At 41.1% G+C, this 16,986-nt stretch overlaps 2 protein-coding genes across 2 annotated transcripts; both read right to left on the minus strand.

Moving 5' to 3' along the window:
- Positions 1 to 3,242: 3,242 nt before the first annotated feature.
- On the minus strand, positions 3,243 to 4,052 carry LOC129505856 (bublin coiled-coil protein). Its single transcript, XM_055319152.1, has one exon. The coding sequence runs from the start codon at positions 3,824 to 3,826 to the stop codon at positions 3,575 to 3,577; it is 252 nt and encodes an 83-aa protein (XP_055175127.1). The 5' UTR covers positions 3,827 to 4,052; the 3' UTR covers positions 3,243 to 3,574.
- Positions 4,053 to 5,577: 1,525 nt separating this feature from the next.
- On the minus strand, positions 5,578 to 12,663 carry LOC129505854 (alpha-1,3-mannosyl-glycoprotein 4-beta-N-acetylglucosaminyltransferase C-like). Its single transcript, XM_055319149.1, has 3 exons — positions 11,527 to 12,663; positions 10,473 to 10,629; positions 5,578 to 7,030 (listed from the first exon to the last, which is right to left on the minus strand). Exons 1-3 carry the CDS (start codon positions 11,629 to 11,631, stop codon positions 5,898 to 5,900), a joined length of 1,395 nt encoding a protein of 464 aa, XP_055175124.1. The 5' UTR covers positions 11,632 to 12,663; the 3' UTR covers positions 5,578 to 5,897.
- Positions 12,664 to 16,986: the final 4,323 nt, after the last annotated feature.

A 16,986-nucleotide genomic window follows, 5' to 3' on the forward strand; every position in this document is an offset into this window, starting at 1 on the left:
GCCGTCACCGCAGGTTGGTCCTCAACTTCTTACGTCGGCTGCCCACTTCCCAGAGCGGCCCAGGGGCCTCTGAACCTTGCTCCTCTTCTCTTCCTCCGCTCGGCTCAGGACCCGGATGGCACTTGGGGTTCGTCCTGGCTCTCCCCGCGCCGCCCCCCACCGGCCTTGGCATCAGGCAAGAGGCAGGTGCGGCCTCTGCGAAGAGAAGCACAGAACCGAATGACCCCGTCTCTGACCAGGTCGGCTTTCTAGCTATGGAAACCAGAACCCGCATTTAGGGTAAGATTCTACTTACAATAGTATTTTATTTCCTTTTGGTTTTACTGAGATGTCGTTAACGTCCAGAACTGTCTACGTAAGCTTAAGGCGACAGCGTGGTGCCTTTAGTTACGCATGTTGCGAAATGACACGGATGTAAAGTTTAGTTAACACCCATCATCTCATGTATAGACACGCCCACACGCACACGCACACACACACAAAGGAAAAACACATTTTTTTCTTTGTGATGAGAATTTTGAGTATTTACTCTCTAAGCAGCTTTCAAATACACCACACGATGCAGTCGACCTGAGTCGTCACGTTGTACCTTCTATCCTCGGGACTTACTTCTTTCACAACTGGAAGTTTGTACCTTTTGACCACCTTCCTCTACTTCCTTTTCCCCTCAGCTCCCCACTTCTGGTAGCTGCAAATTCGATCTTTTTTTTTTTTTTTCCTGTGAATGTGTTTGTTTTCTAGATTCCACATATAAAAGACATCGTATAGGATTTGTCTATCTCTGACTTATTTCGTTTGGCATAATGCCCCCTAGGTCCATCCAGGTGTCACAAGTGGCAGGATTTCCTTCTTTTTTGATGGCTGAATAGTGTTACACGCACAGACACACACACACACACACTTTTCTTTACCCATAATAGTGCTGTTTTGAGAAGGCCACGCGTCTGAAGACTATGGTCTTCTAACAGGACCTAACGGCTTTGAACTCAAACTCTCTTTTCCTCCTACTCTTTTCACCTCTTTGAATCCTCTTCTTCCAATGTTTCCTCTCTCCTCCCTTTTCTTCTAGGAGCCAAAAAGCAAATGAGCAAACAAATAAACAAGAAATGATTATATCGAAGTTAAGATGGTTAAAGAAAATCTAAAACTTTTATTGCATTAAAAATTATGTGGGCAGGGGATCCGTGGGTGGCTCAGCGGTTTGGTGTCTGCCTTTGGCCCAGGGTGTGATCCTGGTGTCCTGGGATCGAGTCCCATGTCGGGGTCCCGGCGTGGAGCCTGCTTCTCCCTCTGCCTGTGTCTCTGCTTCACTCTCTCTCTCTCTCGCTCTGCCTCTCTCTGTCTCTAATAAATAAATAAAATCTTTAAAAAATTATGTACGATTTTGATGTTCAATGTAGTATTTTTTTCTTTTATGTCAGTGATTTTGTTTTTTTTTTGGTTCTGTTTAACAAATATCACATTACGAGGTTGCAGAGATTGTCTCTTATGTTTCCTTCTAGAAGCTTTGTAGTGTTAATGTCCCGCCAGCTTTATCAAGGTATATGGTGATTGACAAAAATCGTATGTATTTGAGGTGTATGACTTGGTGTTTTTTTTTTTTTTGTTGTTGTTGTTTTTTATTATAGTCACACAGAGGGAGACAGAGAGAAGCAGAGACACAGGCAGAGGGAGAAGCAGGCTCCATGCACCGGGAGCCCGACGTGGGATTTGATCCCGGGTCTCCAGGATCGCACCCTGGGCCAAAGGCAGGCGCCAAACCGCTGCGCCACCCGGGGATCCCCGACTTGGTGTTTTGATACATGTTTACATTGTGAAATAATGACCACAATCAAGCTAAATAACATATCCATCACCTCACATAGTGACCATTTTCTTTCTTTTCTGCCTTTTTTTCTATCTCCTCCTTTCTTTTGATGAAAGCCCCTAATATCTACCCTCATAGCAAGTTTCACGTATACAGTACCGTTAACTAGTATTGTTAACTATCGTCACGTTGCTCTACATGAGGTCCCAGGAGCTTATTAATCTTGCGTAACTGAAACTGTTCTCTTGGACCAAGTGCTCCCATTTCCCTGCTCCCAGCCCTGGCAACCACCACTGTACTGCCGGCTTCTCGTAGGTGTGTACTGGTATCTTATTGTGTTTCTTTTTCTTTTGTAAACTCAGATATAAGTTTTATATGGTAAAATCACCTTTTGTAGCAGGGTTCTGATTTTGGGCGTGCACCTACTGTCATGTAGTCACCTCCACATTCTAGAATAGAGAACACTACCGTCGCCTCCTCACATGCCCTCATCCTCTCTTATGGTCAATCCTTGCCCTCCCTTCCAGCCTCTGGCACCTATTTACCTGTTTTCTGTCTCCACAGGTTTGCTTTTTCCAGAATTTCATATCTGTGGAGTCATGCAGTGTGTAGCCTCCTGATTTCTGGCACTTCTTAGTTAGCATGCTGCATTTGCGACTCCTCCATATTTGTGTGTGTTAATAGCTCATTCCTTTTTCCTGCTGAGAGTAGTCTAAGGACAGACCACAGCTGCTGCTTTTTTTTTTTTTTTTTTAGGATTTTCTTTATTTATTCATGAAAGACACAGAGAGAGGCAGAGACACAGGCAGAGGGAGAAGCAGGCTCCACGCAGGGAGCCCGATGCGGGACTCGATCCCAGGACCCCAGGGTCATGCCCTGAGCTGAAGGCAGACGCTCAACTGCTGAGCCACCCAGGTGCCCCCACAGCTTCCTTATTTATTTATAAGTTGATAGATATTTGGGTTGTTTCCAGGCTTGGCAATTACAAATAAAACTGCTAAAAAATGCTCCCTATCAGGTTTTTGTGTGACATAAATTTTCATTTCTGTCAGGTAAATACCCAGGAGAGCAATTGCTGAGTCACGTGATAAGCGTACGTTTACTTTATGAGAAACTGCTATACTTTTCTCTAAACTAGTGGCTCGTTTTGAACATCCCCCAGCAATGTATGAGGAGACTTCCAGCTGCTCTCAATGAACATTAGGATTGTCAGGTTACTTTTAAGGCATTTTATCCCTTCGAATAGGTATATGGCATATCTTTATTGTTTTCAATTATCTTGTTTTCAATTTGCATTTTCCTAGTGGTTAATGATGTTGATCAATTTCCCCCCTTAAAATAAGTTTTTAAAGCTATGTCCTTTTTTCTAAAGACTGCTTTAATTGCGCCCCCAAAATTTAGAGGTTGTGTATTCATTATTATTCAGTTCAAAATAGTTTCTTTTTTTTCTTTTTTTTTTTTTTTTGTTGGAGACCCGTTTAATGTGGACGCTCAAGGCCTGGGCAGAATGAAGAGTGCCCCAGAATTGGGCAGGTAGGCAAGGTGGGTGGGTGGAGGGCCCGCACCTGACCCCGGGAGGGGATGTCGGATGTTGGGGGCTGGCCCAGGCATGCCAAGGGGAGTACCAGAAGGGTGTCCAAGGCAGGCAGACCCACTGGGGGACCTGTAGGCCAGCCCCTGAGCAGGTGTTGAAGCCAGGTGGTGAGTGCCTAGGCCAGAGCCTAGCCCAGGGAGGCAGGGTTGGAGCTGGCTGGGAGCTCCCAAAACCTAAGGACTGGCATCAGGAGGGGCCTCCCCAAGCTGCTGCTGGAACTCAAGGCGTGTCTGCCGGTTGGACTCAAGCAGCTCCTGGAGGCGGGCATGGAGGTGGTCATTCTTCTCCTCTAGGTGGTCTAGACAGGAGTTGATCTGGTCCAACATGGAGTTGATGGCAGCATATTCTGCTTCCCCGAAGCCGTCGTCCTCGCCTTCCGCGCCCGCCTCCACCGGCAAGCCCAGGTCCCCGTTGGGGCCCGACATTGCGGGCTCGGGCTCGGGCGCCGCGAGGGCCCTGCGACGACAGAATGCGGCGACAGGCCCGCGGACAGCCGGCGCCGGGCGGAAGGTGCAGGCGCGGGATGGAACGAGGCGCCGGACTCAAAATAGTTTCTAATTTCATCTGCAATTTCTTTTTTGACCCATGAGCTATTTAGAAATGTTGCTTAATCTTCCAAACCTTTGGAGATTTTTCTAGATACGTAATTGTTCTTGGTTTCTACTTTTATTTCTTTTTTTGGTTAGAGCACATATTTTGTATGATTACAATTCTCGAACCCGAGTAGCCCCCTAATACACAGTCACTGTTATCCTGTGGTGGCAAAGTATTTCACCAGCCTCGCTTTGGGTTCCCCACCTCTGCCCTATCTGACCTTTGGGTTCACCTTTCAGCTTCTGACCAGGTAACTCTGAACCTGAAGCAGATCCGGCTTCTCCGGTGTGTCTGGTCGGTCTTCTCTTTGGCTCCGGCTTCCTCCACTTCTGCTGCCTCCTTGCCGTCTGTGGACAAGCCCTGGTCTGGGTCTGGCCCCCAAGGGCCCTCTCGGCCCCGGCACCCTGGACAGACTGGGAAGTCTCTCCCTAATGTGTTGTCGAGTCCTCATAAATGCCCTTGAATGTATATATTATTATCCCTACATACGAGGAAATGAGGCTAAGCGAGGAGAAGAAACACTTATTAAAAGTCTGCTGTTGAGGTCTGCGGCCTTGCTCCCGCCTTTGACTGAGTCTTGGTGTTTGCATTTCTAGACTCTCACTCTTGGGAGACCTTAGCTCAGCTGTCTTAGGATATCCCAACTTAATTTTAACCACAGGTAATCAACAACTGTGTTTTATTTTTTTATTCTTTTATTTTTTTTTAATTTTTATTTATTTATGATAGTCAGAGAGAGAGAGAGAGAGAGAGAGAGAGGCAGAGACACAGGCAGAGGGAGAAGCAGGCTCCACGCAGGGAGCCCAATGCAGAACTTGATCCCGGGTCTCCAGGATCACGCCCTGGGCCAAAGGTGGCGCTAAACCGCTGAGCCACCCGGGCTGCCCTCTCTCCTTATTTCCATCCCATTAGCCTGTTTCCAAATTCTCCAGCTCTATCCATTTTTATTACAGCTCATTTGCACATACTGCCGGGTTTTTTATTTCATTTCTTTCCAAATATTCCTCTTAAAGTGGCCCTTTCTTTTTCCTTTATTCTCCCCTTCATGGATCATTTATGGTTCTCCAGGCAGCAAAAACCAAACACTGCACATTAGTTGAGTTCAGGGCCTGCTTAGAGCTCAGATTTTTCCTGGAACAGAGATATTATAGCAAAACTGAACTGAAAAAATGTTAGTAAAATATCCAAAGTTTTTCCTATCAGAAACATCCCAGTTACCTTATAGTCCCAGAGATAAGACATTCCTGGAGATAGGCACAACCAAAAATTAGAGAAAATTATTTTTTAACGACTTTGATGCTATTTAAAAAGGAATACCCTGACATATTAGGTGACCATGTAGGAGATAACTCTGCCTAATACAAGGGTTTCCCAGTAAATACTTATCAAATGAATGACTGCCTTGTAATTGGATAATGAGCTCATGGAGAAAACAATCACGCTCCTCTCCTGACCAACCAATATTTTTTGGTCACATGGGAAGTTCAGCCTTTAATGACTATTTCTTGGCTGTTGGAAAGATGCTCTGTCTTCTCTCATGCACCGCTAGAGTCTTGGGATATGAGCCTCAGTCAGTTACTCACCTGTTCCTGTTGTCTCTAGAAGTCTGTGTTCTTGCCCCAGGGGAAGAATTTGGTATGGTAGATCCTTTTGGATAGAAAACCAGGGAAGGGTTAAGAATCCTGCCTCTGGGTCTCTCTGGGACCAAGAGGATGTTTATAATCTTCAGTCTGCCTTTCAACATGCTGTGTTTCTGTATTAAGTCCTGAAAGGACCCAAGAGTGAGATGTCCTTGACCAATTTCAAGACTTTAATTTTTTTAATTTTTTAATCTCTGTAAATTCTAACCACCAATCTGATCCCTCCCAGAACTCCCAATGGCTTCTTCACTATTATTACATTTCACTTAGTCCACAGGTTGATGTGCCTGACTATTATTCCAGAGGGTGGAGTGGCTATCACAAGCAGTCTCACACATTTTACCTTCTTCCCAGACTCAGTAGATAACACCTGCTTATTCAGGGTGCCATTTTCCAGTAGCCCCAGGAGAATATAGTCATCACAGTCATGGACTCTATTAGTAGCATCATAGCCCAGTTCTACTTGTCCCTCTTCCAGGTGATTCTTGCCTTTTAGGTGAGAGCCAGTCAGCACTTGAACTCGGGATACTCTGGCAGGTACATCCAAAATCACAGTCAGATGATTGCCAGCCTCAGCCGATTTGGCATAAAAGAAATTCTTATCTAAGCTATAGGCATTCGTGAGAACAGAGATATTGGCAACTTTCAGGCTAGTGTAGATGGAAGCAGCAGGGTTGCTGGGAGAACTAGGGTCATTTTCCTCAAACTCTTTATCTTTGAGGCTCTTGAATTTGCCCTCAAAGGAGTAATTACCCATGGGCTGGAAAAGGGAAGGGAAGAACTGGATTGGTGTTTGTTGTATGAGAAGGTCATAAAAATTAGAGAGGAGGTAGTCACAGGGCATTTCTTGGCAGAAGAGGAGAAGGAATTGAACTAAACGGGGAAGGTCTCTAGTATGAAAGAGTTTTCCAATGAAGCCGAGCTGAGAGAAGTTCAGAGTCATCCAAAGTCTGTTTTCCCAGGCAGACACTATAGTAGCTATCTGGGTGACAAATCCTGGAGCACATTTCACATCATCTGCGATCATCAGGAAATAGTCAGAGTGGTTGGTAGCAAAGTTCATGAGGAAGGCATAATCCATTTTCTGCTTGGAGTAGAAGGCTACATGGGCTGGGATGTCATTAAAGTTTTTCTTTAAGTTGTTTAAGAGAAGATATCTTGTAAGAGGTGTATTGATCACTACTAGCTGTCCTGCCTGGATATACAGTTTAAATAAGGTTGAGATGTTGGAGATCATTTGACCAAGCCACTTGGGGTCAGGATCTGCCAGGTGTACTACGACAATGAAGTGTTTCCGCTCAGATGAGGAGGAAGCAAAGAAGAGAGATTGCAGGGTGTCCAAGAGGGAGCTGCCATGGGGATGTTGAACTGAGGAAATCCCTATGGTCAGCAGTTCTAGGATTGGAGAGAAAAGAGAACGTTTAACAAGTTAGAGAAGTGAGGAAAACAATTGCTATGTGTGAGCTTATAATACTTTCTTAGGTCTTTCCATATGCTAACTTTACTTGTTCCTGTGATTGCTTTAAATTTTCTCTCCCTCAGGCCTGGCTATGGACTGTATTAGGAGTTAATATCTGGCTATAAGTTGTGAGTTAAAAAAATATATCTCTGTATAACTATTGTGGGAGAAATAGATGCAGAAGATAAGCTAAAAACACTGCATCTATGTCTCCTCCCACTCAAAATCTCACTGAGAAACCAGGAAGATTGCCACGAGAGAATCATTAATATTTGGAGAATTCCTGGAAGATAGAATAGGAACAGGATTGGTGGAGAAATCTAAGTAGAATTTACAGCCCAGGGATCCCTGGGTGGCGCAGCGGTTTGGCACCTGCCTTTGGCCCAGGGCGCGATCCTGGAGACCCGGGATCAAATCCCACTCGGGCTCCCGGTGCATGGAGCCTGCTTCTCCCTCTGCCTACGTCTCTGCCTCTCTCTCTCTCTCTCTATCATAAATAAATAAAAATAAAAAAAATAATTTACAGCCCAAAAGACACAGAAAAAACAACTACACAGATGCGTCTGTATCAAAAGCCTCAGAGAATTTCTAAGTTTGAGCTACCAAACACAGAAGTATGGGCTCTAGGATGGTCACCTGGATAATTACAGAACTGTTTCCAAAACCACTAGACCAGTGATCGCCAAGGGGCTGATGGTAGCAACACTTGCCCCCAGGCTAACATCCTAAGGATTTCTGTCTAAATAAAGTGGAAGGTCTGCCAGGCAAAAGCCCAGGGTGTGAGTCCTGGGGCTGGAGAGAACATCGGAACTTCAGCCAAGAACTCTAGGCAACAAAGGGGGAAAAGAGATAAGGTAACACGGCTGACTGTGGCATTCACCGTCAGGTTCCCTCAAGTAGACGTTCAAAAATGTAGAGGGTGACAGAGCGTCTAAGCAGGTAAATGGGAGAAATCCCCCAGATGACTTAGGGTTATACTAGGAGAGATAGCGGGACACTTCACCCAGAAGATCTGCTTCCCACCTTCTTTACTGCCCCCCCTCCGTTACCTAACGAGGCTTCTACAATCACAACACGCTTCGACAGAGAGGCAAGAAGGGTGGTTATTTGTAGAAAATTACACTGTTCATTCTAGATCCTTGGATATAGATCTGAAACAAGAATCATCAAACATTTGAATATATTTATGAAACAAGAATCATCAACGTAATGGAAGAAAAACAACAACTCAACTGGAAAAAGAAACTCCAAAAATATAATCGGGGCAACAGTGAAATGAAGAACATTTCAAATATATTACATCAATCTTCAGAGGGATCGAAGAAAAAATCATACTCTTTGGTAAAAGAATAGGCTTGTATGAAAAGAAGTTTATAGAAAATATGGACATGGTGACTTGACCAAGCTCAGCTTAGATTTATCTGGCAATAATATTTCATGGTTTGGTGATATGTTCTTCCATCAGAAGGGGCACAATGGCAGATGGTTTCTGTTTTTAGGATGTTAGCGGCCTTTGGTGCTCAGTGTCTAGATCCATCAATACTCTAGCAGTTGTAATATGGTGATACTCTAAGTCAAACATTCCTTCGCCATTCATCATCTGGGAATGTTTCTATGAAGTAAAAATTTCCCTAATCTCCTCTTTGGTTACCCAGTGGTATAGTCCATTTAGGAAAGTGAGAGAAGTATTTTATTATTTCCCTTTGTTTACTAGCTTTCAAAATAATGGATTGGTTTCCCAGCATTCTCCAATGATGACAAAACTGGCTAGTTGGCTTTTGTTTTTTTTTTTAATTTCTTCGATATTCAATCAAATCATGAATTGAATTGATTGAATCAATCATTCAATCAATCAACTCATGAATTTTGTTTCAAATTTTATCTTTATCAATGTTCAAATTGTCCTATCTTAGGCAAGGAGCCTCTTGAAGTTGGATCATGAGCCCATTTAATACAATTTTAGTCATTTTTCTTTTTTTCAAAAGATTTATTTATTTATTTTAGAGTGGGAGAGGGGAGTGGGAGAGAATCTCAAGCAGACTCCCTGCTGAGCATGGAGTCTTCCCCGAGGGGCTGGAAGCCAGGCTGGACACAGAGCAACATGTGGGGCTTGACCTCAATACTCATGGGATCATGACCCGAGCTGAAAGCAAGAGTGAGACACTTAACTGACTGGGCCACGTAGGCACCCCTCAACTTTAGTTATTTTTGAAAGATTCTTTGATATCTGGTATGACATTGGGCCTGGAATCAGCCATTTTTTACAAGGTGAACTGGTTCTTTTAGCATAAAATGGTATTTATATAATGGGTACTCATTGCTAATGGGTCATTTCTGGGGCCTAGTGGACAGAGCTAAAAATATATTTTCTAAAGATAAAACACATCATGGGTTCAGACTGATATTTCAAATGCATTCAATTCAAAAATGCATTTAAACTGGGGCACCTGGGGGGCTCAGTAGGTTAAGCATCTGCCTTGGGCTCAGGTCATGATCTCAGGGTCCTGGGATCAAGTCCTGCATCAGGCTCCCACTCCCTGCTCAGTGGGGAGTCTGCTTTTCCCTCTCCCTCTACCCCACCTCCCTACTCATGCTCTCTCTCTCAAATAAATGAATAAAAATCTTCCAAAAAGTGCATTTAAACTTAAAAGAAAAAAGTAGTTCTTTCTTGCTGGGAGTTCTTTGTATTTTTAAGACCAACAAACTTAAGCCCTCTTGAGCTTAATCTTATTTTATTGACATAATAAATAGCTTAGCACTGTCCTTTGGATTCTTAAAGTGTTTGAGTCAGTTAATGCTTATTCTGTCCAAAGGTTTATTTTTTTCTTATCGAATACCATCGCGACTTAAGGGGATCAATGAGTGCCAGAGCTGGACCTCAGAAGGGCACACAATGCCAGAATGAAGCTTATTCAGCAAGAGAATCAGAGTCCTGGTTGAGCTGACAGATAAAAGCCATATATCCTCTAGCCTTAGACTTCATGGCAGATGCTAGCACAGTTACCAGCAACAGGGGAAAAGTGGCACAATTGCTGCAAAGTCAGTGAGGACCACGCACAGACCTCAGCTGGAGCTATCATTTTGAGAGAATAATTAGCATATGGATGGCAGTTAAGGCTGAGACTAGCCGAGGTCACCAAGACAGTGACCTTTAGACACTGGACAGAGAGGACAAAGCAGCAAAAGAGACTGAGGATCTACTAGTGAAGCTGGAGGAAAACCTGAAGAGTTTGGGGTTCTGTAAGCAACTGGGGAATGTTAAGAGGAGAGTGACCTGCCGTATCAAATACTGTCATGGGTCCATTTCCTTTCTACTGGCTTCTGTCTCTACTCTCGTCTGACCCACCAGTACATTCCGTACTCCTTGTGCATACTCACTTTTTTTCATAGGAGGAGCTCCAATCAAGATATGGGAGTTTATATTTTTGAGCAGTTCTGAGTTTTTCTGCATATTTTTGAAGGTTTCCAAGTGGTTGGTTCTACCGGGGTGGATCTGCATCCGGGCTCTCTGCCAAGCTACCATCTCCCTTTCCTCCTGAGTAAAAAGCAAATTTCAGCTCTATGATCCAAGCCCTTTGGGGACAATAGTTGCATGGATTCCTTTTGTATAACACAGTGAAATATCTTCAGGAGACAGGGCAGGTTGCTCAGGGCTGAATTCAGTTTCTTCCTTATTTTCTAAACAAGTTCTACACGTGGGGTTCTTGTACAGGTTGTACAAGAGTCCTGGGGTGAAGGGAATTGGGATTTCTTTAGCTCTCCTGGGTTAAATGTAGGAAAATAGACAATGTCAGTCTATGTCATTCTTCACTCACAGTCATCCCTATGACGACGGCCTGGTATAGGGACCGTGAGGGGCAGGAGATATATTGTGAGAGACTCAGGAGACAAGGTAATTCCACCCCAATGTCCCAATCTGAGCTCTTTCCTGTTGGACACTTCACCCTTCCACATTTGTTTGCCACTCTCCCTTTTCTGGGTTTTTGTGCAATTTTCTCAACTCTTTAGACTTTTTCTTGGCTTAGATAAATGACTTAGCTTTTCTGAAATTCAATATTCTATTGTAAAAAATGGGGGGGGTATATAACTTTGAATCTGAAGGAAATTTTCTAAAATGAGAAACTTATTAAACAAAACCTTTTAAAATTTATATCACATCAATTGGTCTTTAAAAAGGGACAACTTTACTGAAGTATTAACTAGGTGTTATTTTTTTCCCAGCCCAAAATTCTCTCTTCTAGAGTGCCACATCCCCTATTGTCTCCATTAAAGAAAAATTATACGTTGAGTCCTCAAGCTTTATTATCTTTTTTCTTTGAGTGTCTACAACGTTAGTGAGAATTTCACACAAATAGATACTTAGATAATATCTCTTTTTTTTTTTAAGTCAAGGGATTTCAACTTTGCCTCACCTATCATTTCTGGTACTCACGAAAGATAGGAAACTTGTAGTATCAAAGGGATTTTCTCTGATGAAAAAGAGAATTGAGAACATCATTACTGTTGCAGTGATGAATATCCATAGGAAGTCTTCCATGGTGTTGGGGTTGGAAGCTCATAGAGTTGTTTCTCAATCTGTGATCCTTGGATGTATGTTCAGATGTCTGCAATTTATACATTATTGAGAAAAGTTTTCATTTGACAGTAGTATTTTTTTCATGAATCAAGGAAGTTAACAGTACACAGTTTACTTGTATAAGTAGCACTCTTTAAAAAAATACTTTACAAAGAATCGTTTTAGGTTCACAGCTAAATTCAGAGGACAGTACAGAGATTTTTGATAGACCTCCCACCCCTACACATGCATAGCCTCCCCTATGATCAACACCACTCCCCAGAGTGGTATATTTGTACAACTGATGAACCTACATTAACGCAGCTCTATCACTCAAAGCCTATAGTTTACATTATGGTTGAGTCTTGGGGTGTATTCTATGGGTTTGGACAAAGGTATAAATGATATGTACCCATTATTATGATAACTCACAGAGTGTTTTCCACTGCCCCCAAAATCCCCAATCCTATGCATCCCTCCCTCTCTCCTAATCCCTGGAAACCACTGATTTTTTTTTTTAACTTTCTCCACAGTTTTGCCTTTTCCAGATGTCATATAGTTGGAATCATTTAGTGAGTAGCCGTTTCATATTGGCTTCTTTCACTTGGTAGATGACTTTTCAAGACTTGATCGCTTACTTATTTTTAGCACTGAATAATATTCTATCATCTGGTTGTACCATGATTTATTTACCCACTCACCTACCAAAGGGCATCTGGGTTGCTTCCAAGTTTGGCCACTTATGAACAAAGCTGCCAGAAATATCCATGTACAGACTTTTGTGTGGACACATTTCTCCTTTGGGTAAATACCAAGGAGCTCAATTTCTTAATTTTTTTCAATTTCTTAATTGTATGTTAAGAGTACATTTAGTTTTGCAAAAAACCACCAAACTGTCTTCCAAAGTTGCTGTACCATTTTGCATCCCCGTGATAATATCAGAGTTCCTGTTGATCCACATCCTCACTGCATTTGGTTCTGGATGTTGGCCATTCTGAGAGGTTTGTGGTGGTATTTCTCATTGTTGTTTTTTTTTATTTATTTATGATAGTCACATAGAGAGAGAGAGAGAGGCAGAGACACAGGCAGAGGGAGAAGCAGGCTCCGTGCACCGGGAACCCGACGTGGGACTCGATCCCGGGTCTCCAGGATCGCGCCCCGGGCCAAAGGCAGGCGCCAAACCACTGCGCCACCCAGGGATCCCCTCATTGTTGTTTTAATTTTCATTTCCTTGATGGCATATGATGTGGAACATCTTTTCATATGCTTGTTTGCCATTTATGTATCTTCTTTGGTTAGGTGTCTACTAAGGTCTTTGGTTCATATTTTAATTGGGTTGCTTGTTTTCCTACTGGTTTTTTGAATTTTATTTTTTATTAAAAATATATATATTTATTTATGAGAGAGAAAGAGAGCACATGATGGGGTGGGAGGAGCATAGGCAGAGGGACAAGAGACTCCCTACTGAGTGTAGAGACCTACTCAGGACTCTATCCCACGACCCTAAGATCATGACCTGAGCTGAAATCAAGAGTTGGATGCTTAACCTAATGAGTCACACAGGCGCTCCTGTTTTCCTACTGAGTTTTAAGAGTTCTTTGTATGTTTTGGATGACAGTCTTTTATCAGATGTATCTTTTGCAAATATTTTCTCCCAATCTATGGTTTGTCTTCTAGTTCTCTTGATATTGTGTATGCAGATGTATAAAATTTATAAAAATTTTATAAGATTTAAATTTTAATGGGGATCCCTGGGTGGCGCAGCAGTTTGGCGCCTGCCTTTGGCCCAGGGCGTGACCCTGGAGATCCGGGATCGAATCCCACGTCGGGCTCCCGGTGCATGGAGCCTGCTTCTCCCTCTGCCTGTGTCTCTGCCTCTCTCTCTCTGTGACTATCATAAATAAAAATAAATAAATAAATAAAAGGTCTTTTAAAAAATTTTTAATGAAGTCTAAGTTATCAATTATTTCATATGTCATGCCTTTGGTATTATATCCAAAATGTCATCACCATACCCAAGGTTGTCTAGGTGTTCTCTCATGTTACCTTCCGTCCTTCAACTTTGTTCTTCTCCTTTAGTATTGTGTTGGCTATTCTGGGTCTTTTGCCTCTTCCTATAGACTTTTGAATCAGTTTGTCAATATCCATAAAATAACTTCCTGACTTTTTTTCATTGGGGTTGCACTGAATTTACATATTAAGTTGGGAAGAACTGATATTTGACAACATTGAGTCTTCCTATACACAAACATGAAATCTTCATTTTTTTCTTTTTGATTTTGTTCAAAATTTTGTAGTTTTCCTCATATATATCTTTCACATATTTTGTTAGATTTATATCTAAGTATTTTATTTTGGGAAGGGAGCTAATGTAAATATTATGTTTTTAACTTTGAATTCCATTTGTTCATTACTGGTATATAGAAAGGTGATTGACTTTCATATGTTAACCTTGTGTCCTGCAACCTTGCTATAATTGCTTATTAGTTCCAGGAGGGGTTTTTTTTTTGGTTAATTATTTTGGATTTGTTACATAAATGATCATGTCATTTGCAAACAAAGACGGTTGATTGTCTTTCCTCTCAATTTGTATACTCTCCTTTCCTTTTCTTGCTTTATTGCATTTGTAAGTACTTCCAGTACAGTGTTGAAAAGGAGGTGGATTTTGTCAAAAAGCTTTTTCTGCATCTGATAATCTTTTTCAGTCTGTTGATGTGATGGATTACATTAGTTGATTTTAGATGTTAAACCAGCTTTGCATGCCTGGGATAAATCCTACCTGGTCATGGTATGTAACTCTTTTTTACATTGTTGGATTCAATTTGCTATATTTTCGTTGAGGATTTTTGCATCTAAGTTCATAAGAGTTATTTTGTTTTCGTGTATTTTCTGTGATTTTGGTTATTAGAGTAATATCAGTCTCATAAACTAAGTTGAGAAATGTTTCCTCTTCTATTTTCTGGAAGAGGTTGTGTAAAATTTGTTTTAATTACTTAAATGTTAGGTAGAATTCTCCAGCAAACCCACCTGGGCCTGGTGCTTTTGTTTTGGAAGGTTATTAATTATTAACTCAATTTAATGGATATAGTCCTATTCAGATCATCTATTCCTTCCTGTGAGTTTTGGTGGATTGTGTCTTTCAAGGAATTAGCGTATTTCATCTAGGTTATCAAATTTGTGGGCATAGATAATTGTTAGTATTCTTTTTATTATGCTTTTGCTTCCCATGGAATCTGTAGTAATGTCCCCTCTTTCATTTCTGTTATTAGTAATTGGTGTTCTTTCTCTCTCTTTTTTTTCTTAGTTACCCTGGCTAGGGGCTTATTGATTTTATTGATCTTTTCAAAGAACTAGATTTTGTTTTTATTTTCTCTATTGATTTCCTGTTTTCCATTTCATTGATTTCTGTTATGATTCTTATTATTTCTTTTCTCCTGCTTACTATGGATTTAATTTGCTCTTTTTATAATTTCTCAAGATGGAAACTTAAGATTATTGGTTTTAGTCTTTCTTCTTTTCTAATATATGCACTCAATGCTATAAAATTTCCTTTAAGCACCGTTTTCACTGTATCCCACAAAATTTGATAAGTTATGTTTTCATTTTCAGTTAGTTCAAAATATTTTAAGATTTCTTCTTTGACCCATGTGTTATTCAGAAGTGTTTTCTTGGCTTAAACTCCATGTATTTTGGATTTTCCAGTCTTCTTTCTGTTATTGATTTCTAGTTTAATTCCACTGTGGCCTGAGAGCAGACATTGTATAATTTCTGTTTTTAAAAATCTTTCCCCTCTCTGGCCCCTCTGCCCTGAATTTTGCTATTTCAGTGCAGCATTCATAAAGTTTTCAGTTTTTAGGGAAGGCAACTCAGATGGTAGAACATAAACATGTTTCTTTTTATTTGAAAGTTTTTTTCTCAAAAAAGAAAGTTTTTTCTTTTATGGTTTATGAATATGAATACTTAGAGCCAGTTGTTTTTTCATTTTTCCATTGCCTTATATTTGTCAGTCTTGTCTCCTCTATTAGCAGTAAGTTCTGTGAAGGAAGAAGCTATTTTTTCTTTGTGCTCCCCATGGCATTTAAACATAGTGCTGACAGTACAATGGGTGCTTAATAAATTCTTACTTTTGATTTTATCCTTTTTTAAAAAAATGAGATACTTTTAAAATACATTCAAAACCTTGTCTTAAGACTCATGCCAGCATGGTCAGGGCTAAGTAATATACGTTGTGGGAAATGACTGAGCTTTTGATCTCTCCAGAAGTCTGTTGCTACATATATAATTTTTAGTGATAATTGATGGAAATGGCTACTATTAAAACTAGGGCTTCTAAACAATTTTTAATCTATATATATGCCTGTCCATGTGTTGGTGTAAAATGGAATGTCAAAGAAACACTGAGAATAGAATAATAATATATGTGATGGCAAGTGGAAAATAAAAACAGAAACTAAAGGCAATAAAAATATAAGGTAATTATGATTTCATTCTACTGGGTTCTTTTTATGTTCCTTTAAATTTGTTTTTTTTAATTTTTATTTACTTATGATAGTCACAGAGAGAGAGAGAGAGAGAGGCAGAGACACAGGCGGAGGGAGAAGCAGGCTCCATGCACCGGGAGCCCAATGTGGGATTCAATCCCGGGTCTCCAGGATTGCGCCCTGGGCCAAAGGCAGGCGCCAAACCGCTGCGCCACCCAGGGATCCCTTAAATTTGTTAAGATGTATCTTATGGCCCAGAGTATGGTCAATCTTGGTGAACACTCCATGTAAACTTGAGAAGAATATGTGCTCAGCTATTGCTAGATGAAGTAGTCTGCAGAAGTCAATTATGGCTAGTTGATTGATAGTGTTGTTGAGATCAACTATATCCTTACTGATTTTCTGCCTGCTGGATCTGTCCATTTCTGAGAGTGGTGTTGAGGTTTCCAACTATGATAGTAGATTCATCTCTTTCTCCTTGCAGTTCTATCAGTCTTTGCTTCATTTACTTTGATGCTCTGTTTTTCGGTGCATACACATTAAGAACTGTTATGTCTTTGTGAGAAATTACTTCCATTATCATTATGTAATATACTGAAAAAACTCTGATAGTTTTCCTTGCTTTAAGTCTGCTTTGTCTGAAATTAATTTGGCTACTCCCTCTTCCTTCCCTTTCTCTCTCCCTTTCTTTCCTTCCTTCCTTTTTCTTTTCTCTCCCCCCCTCTAAACCATTTTAACCACTTTTAAAAATTATTTATTATTTATTATAACCACTTTTAAGTGTACTCTTCAGCGATATTTAAATACATTCATATTGTTATACAACCATTGCCACCATCCATCCCCATAGTTCTTT

Source organism: Nyctereutes procyonoides, unplaced genomic scaffold (genome assembly GCF_905146905.1).
Source record: "Nyctereutes procyonoides isolate TBG_1078 unplaced genomic scaffold, NYPRO_anot_genome, whole genome shotgun sequence".
Lineage (NCBI taxonomy): Eukaryota > Metazoa > Chordata > Mammalia > Carnivora > Canidae > Nyctereutes > Nyctereutes procyonoides.

What these genes read in the sequence shown, in the direction of transcription:
- LOC129505856 (XM_055319152.1), bottom strand. Translation starts at nt 3,826, where the DNA reads ATGTCGGGCCCCAACGGGGACCTGGGCTTGCCGGTGGAGGCGGGCGCG.
- LOC129505854 (XM_055319149.1), bottom strand. Translation starts at nt 11,631, where the DNA reads ATGGAAGACTTCCTATGGATATTCATCACTGCAACAGTAATGATGTTC. An exon ending in CTACAAGTTTCCTATCTTTC is followed by an intron (nt 10,630 to 11,526) that starts GTGAGTACCAGA and finishes CTTTTTACTCAG; the next exon opens with GAGGAAAGGGAGATGGTAGC. An exon ending in AGCTCCTCCTATGAAAAAAA is followed by an intron (nt 7,031 to 10,472) that starts GTGAGTATGCAC and finishes CTCCAATCCTAG; the next exon opens with AACTGCTGACCATAGGGATT.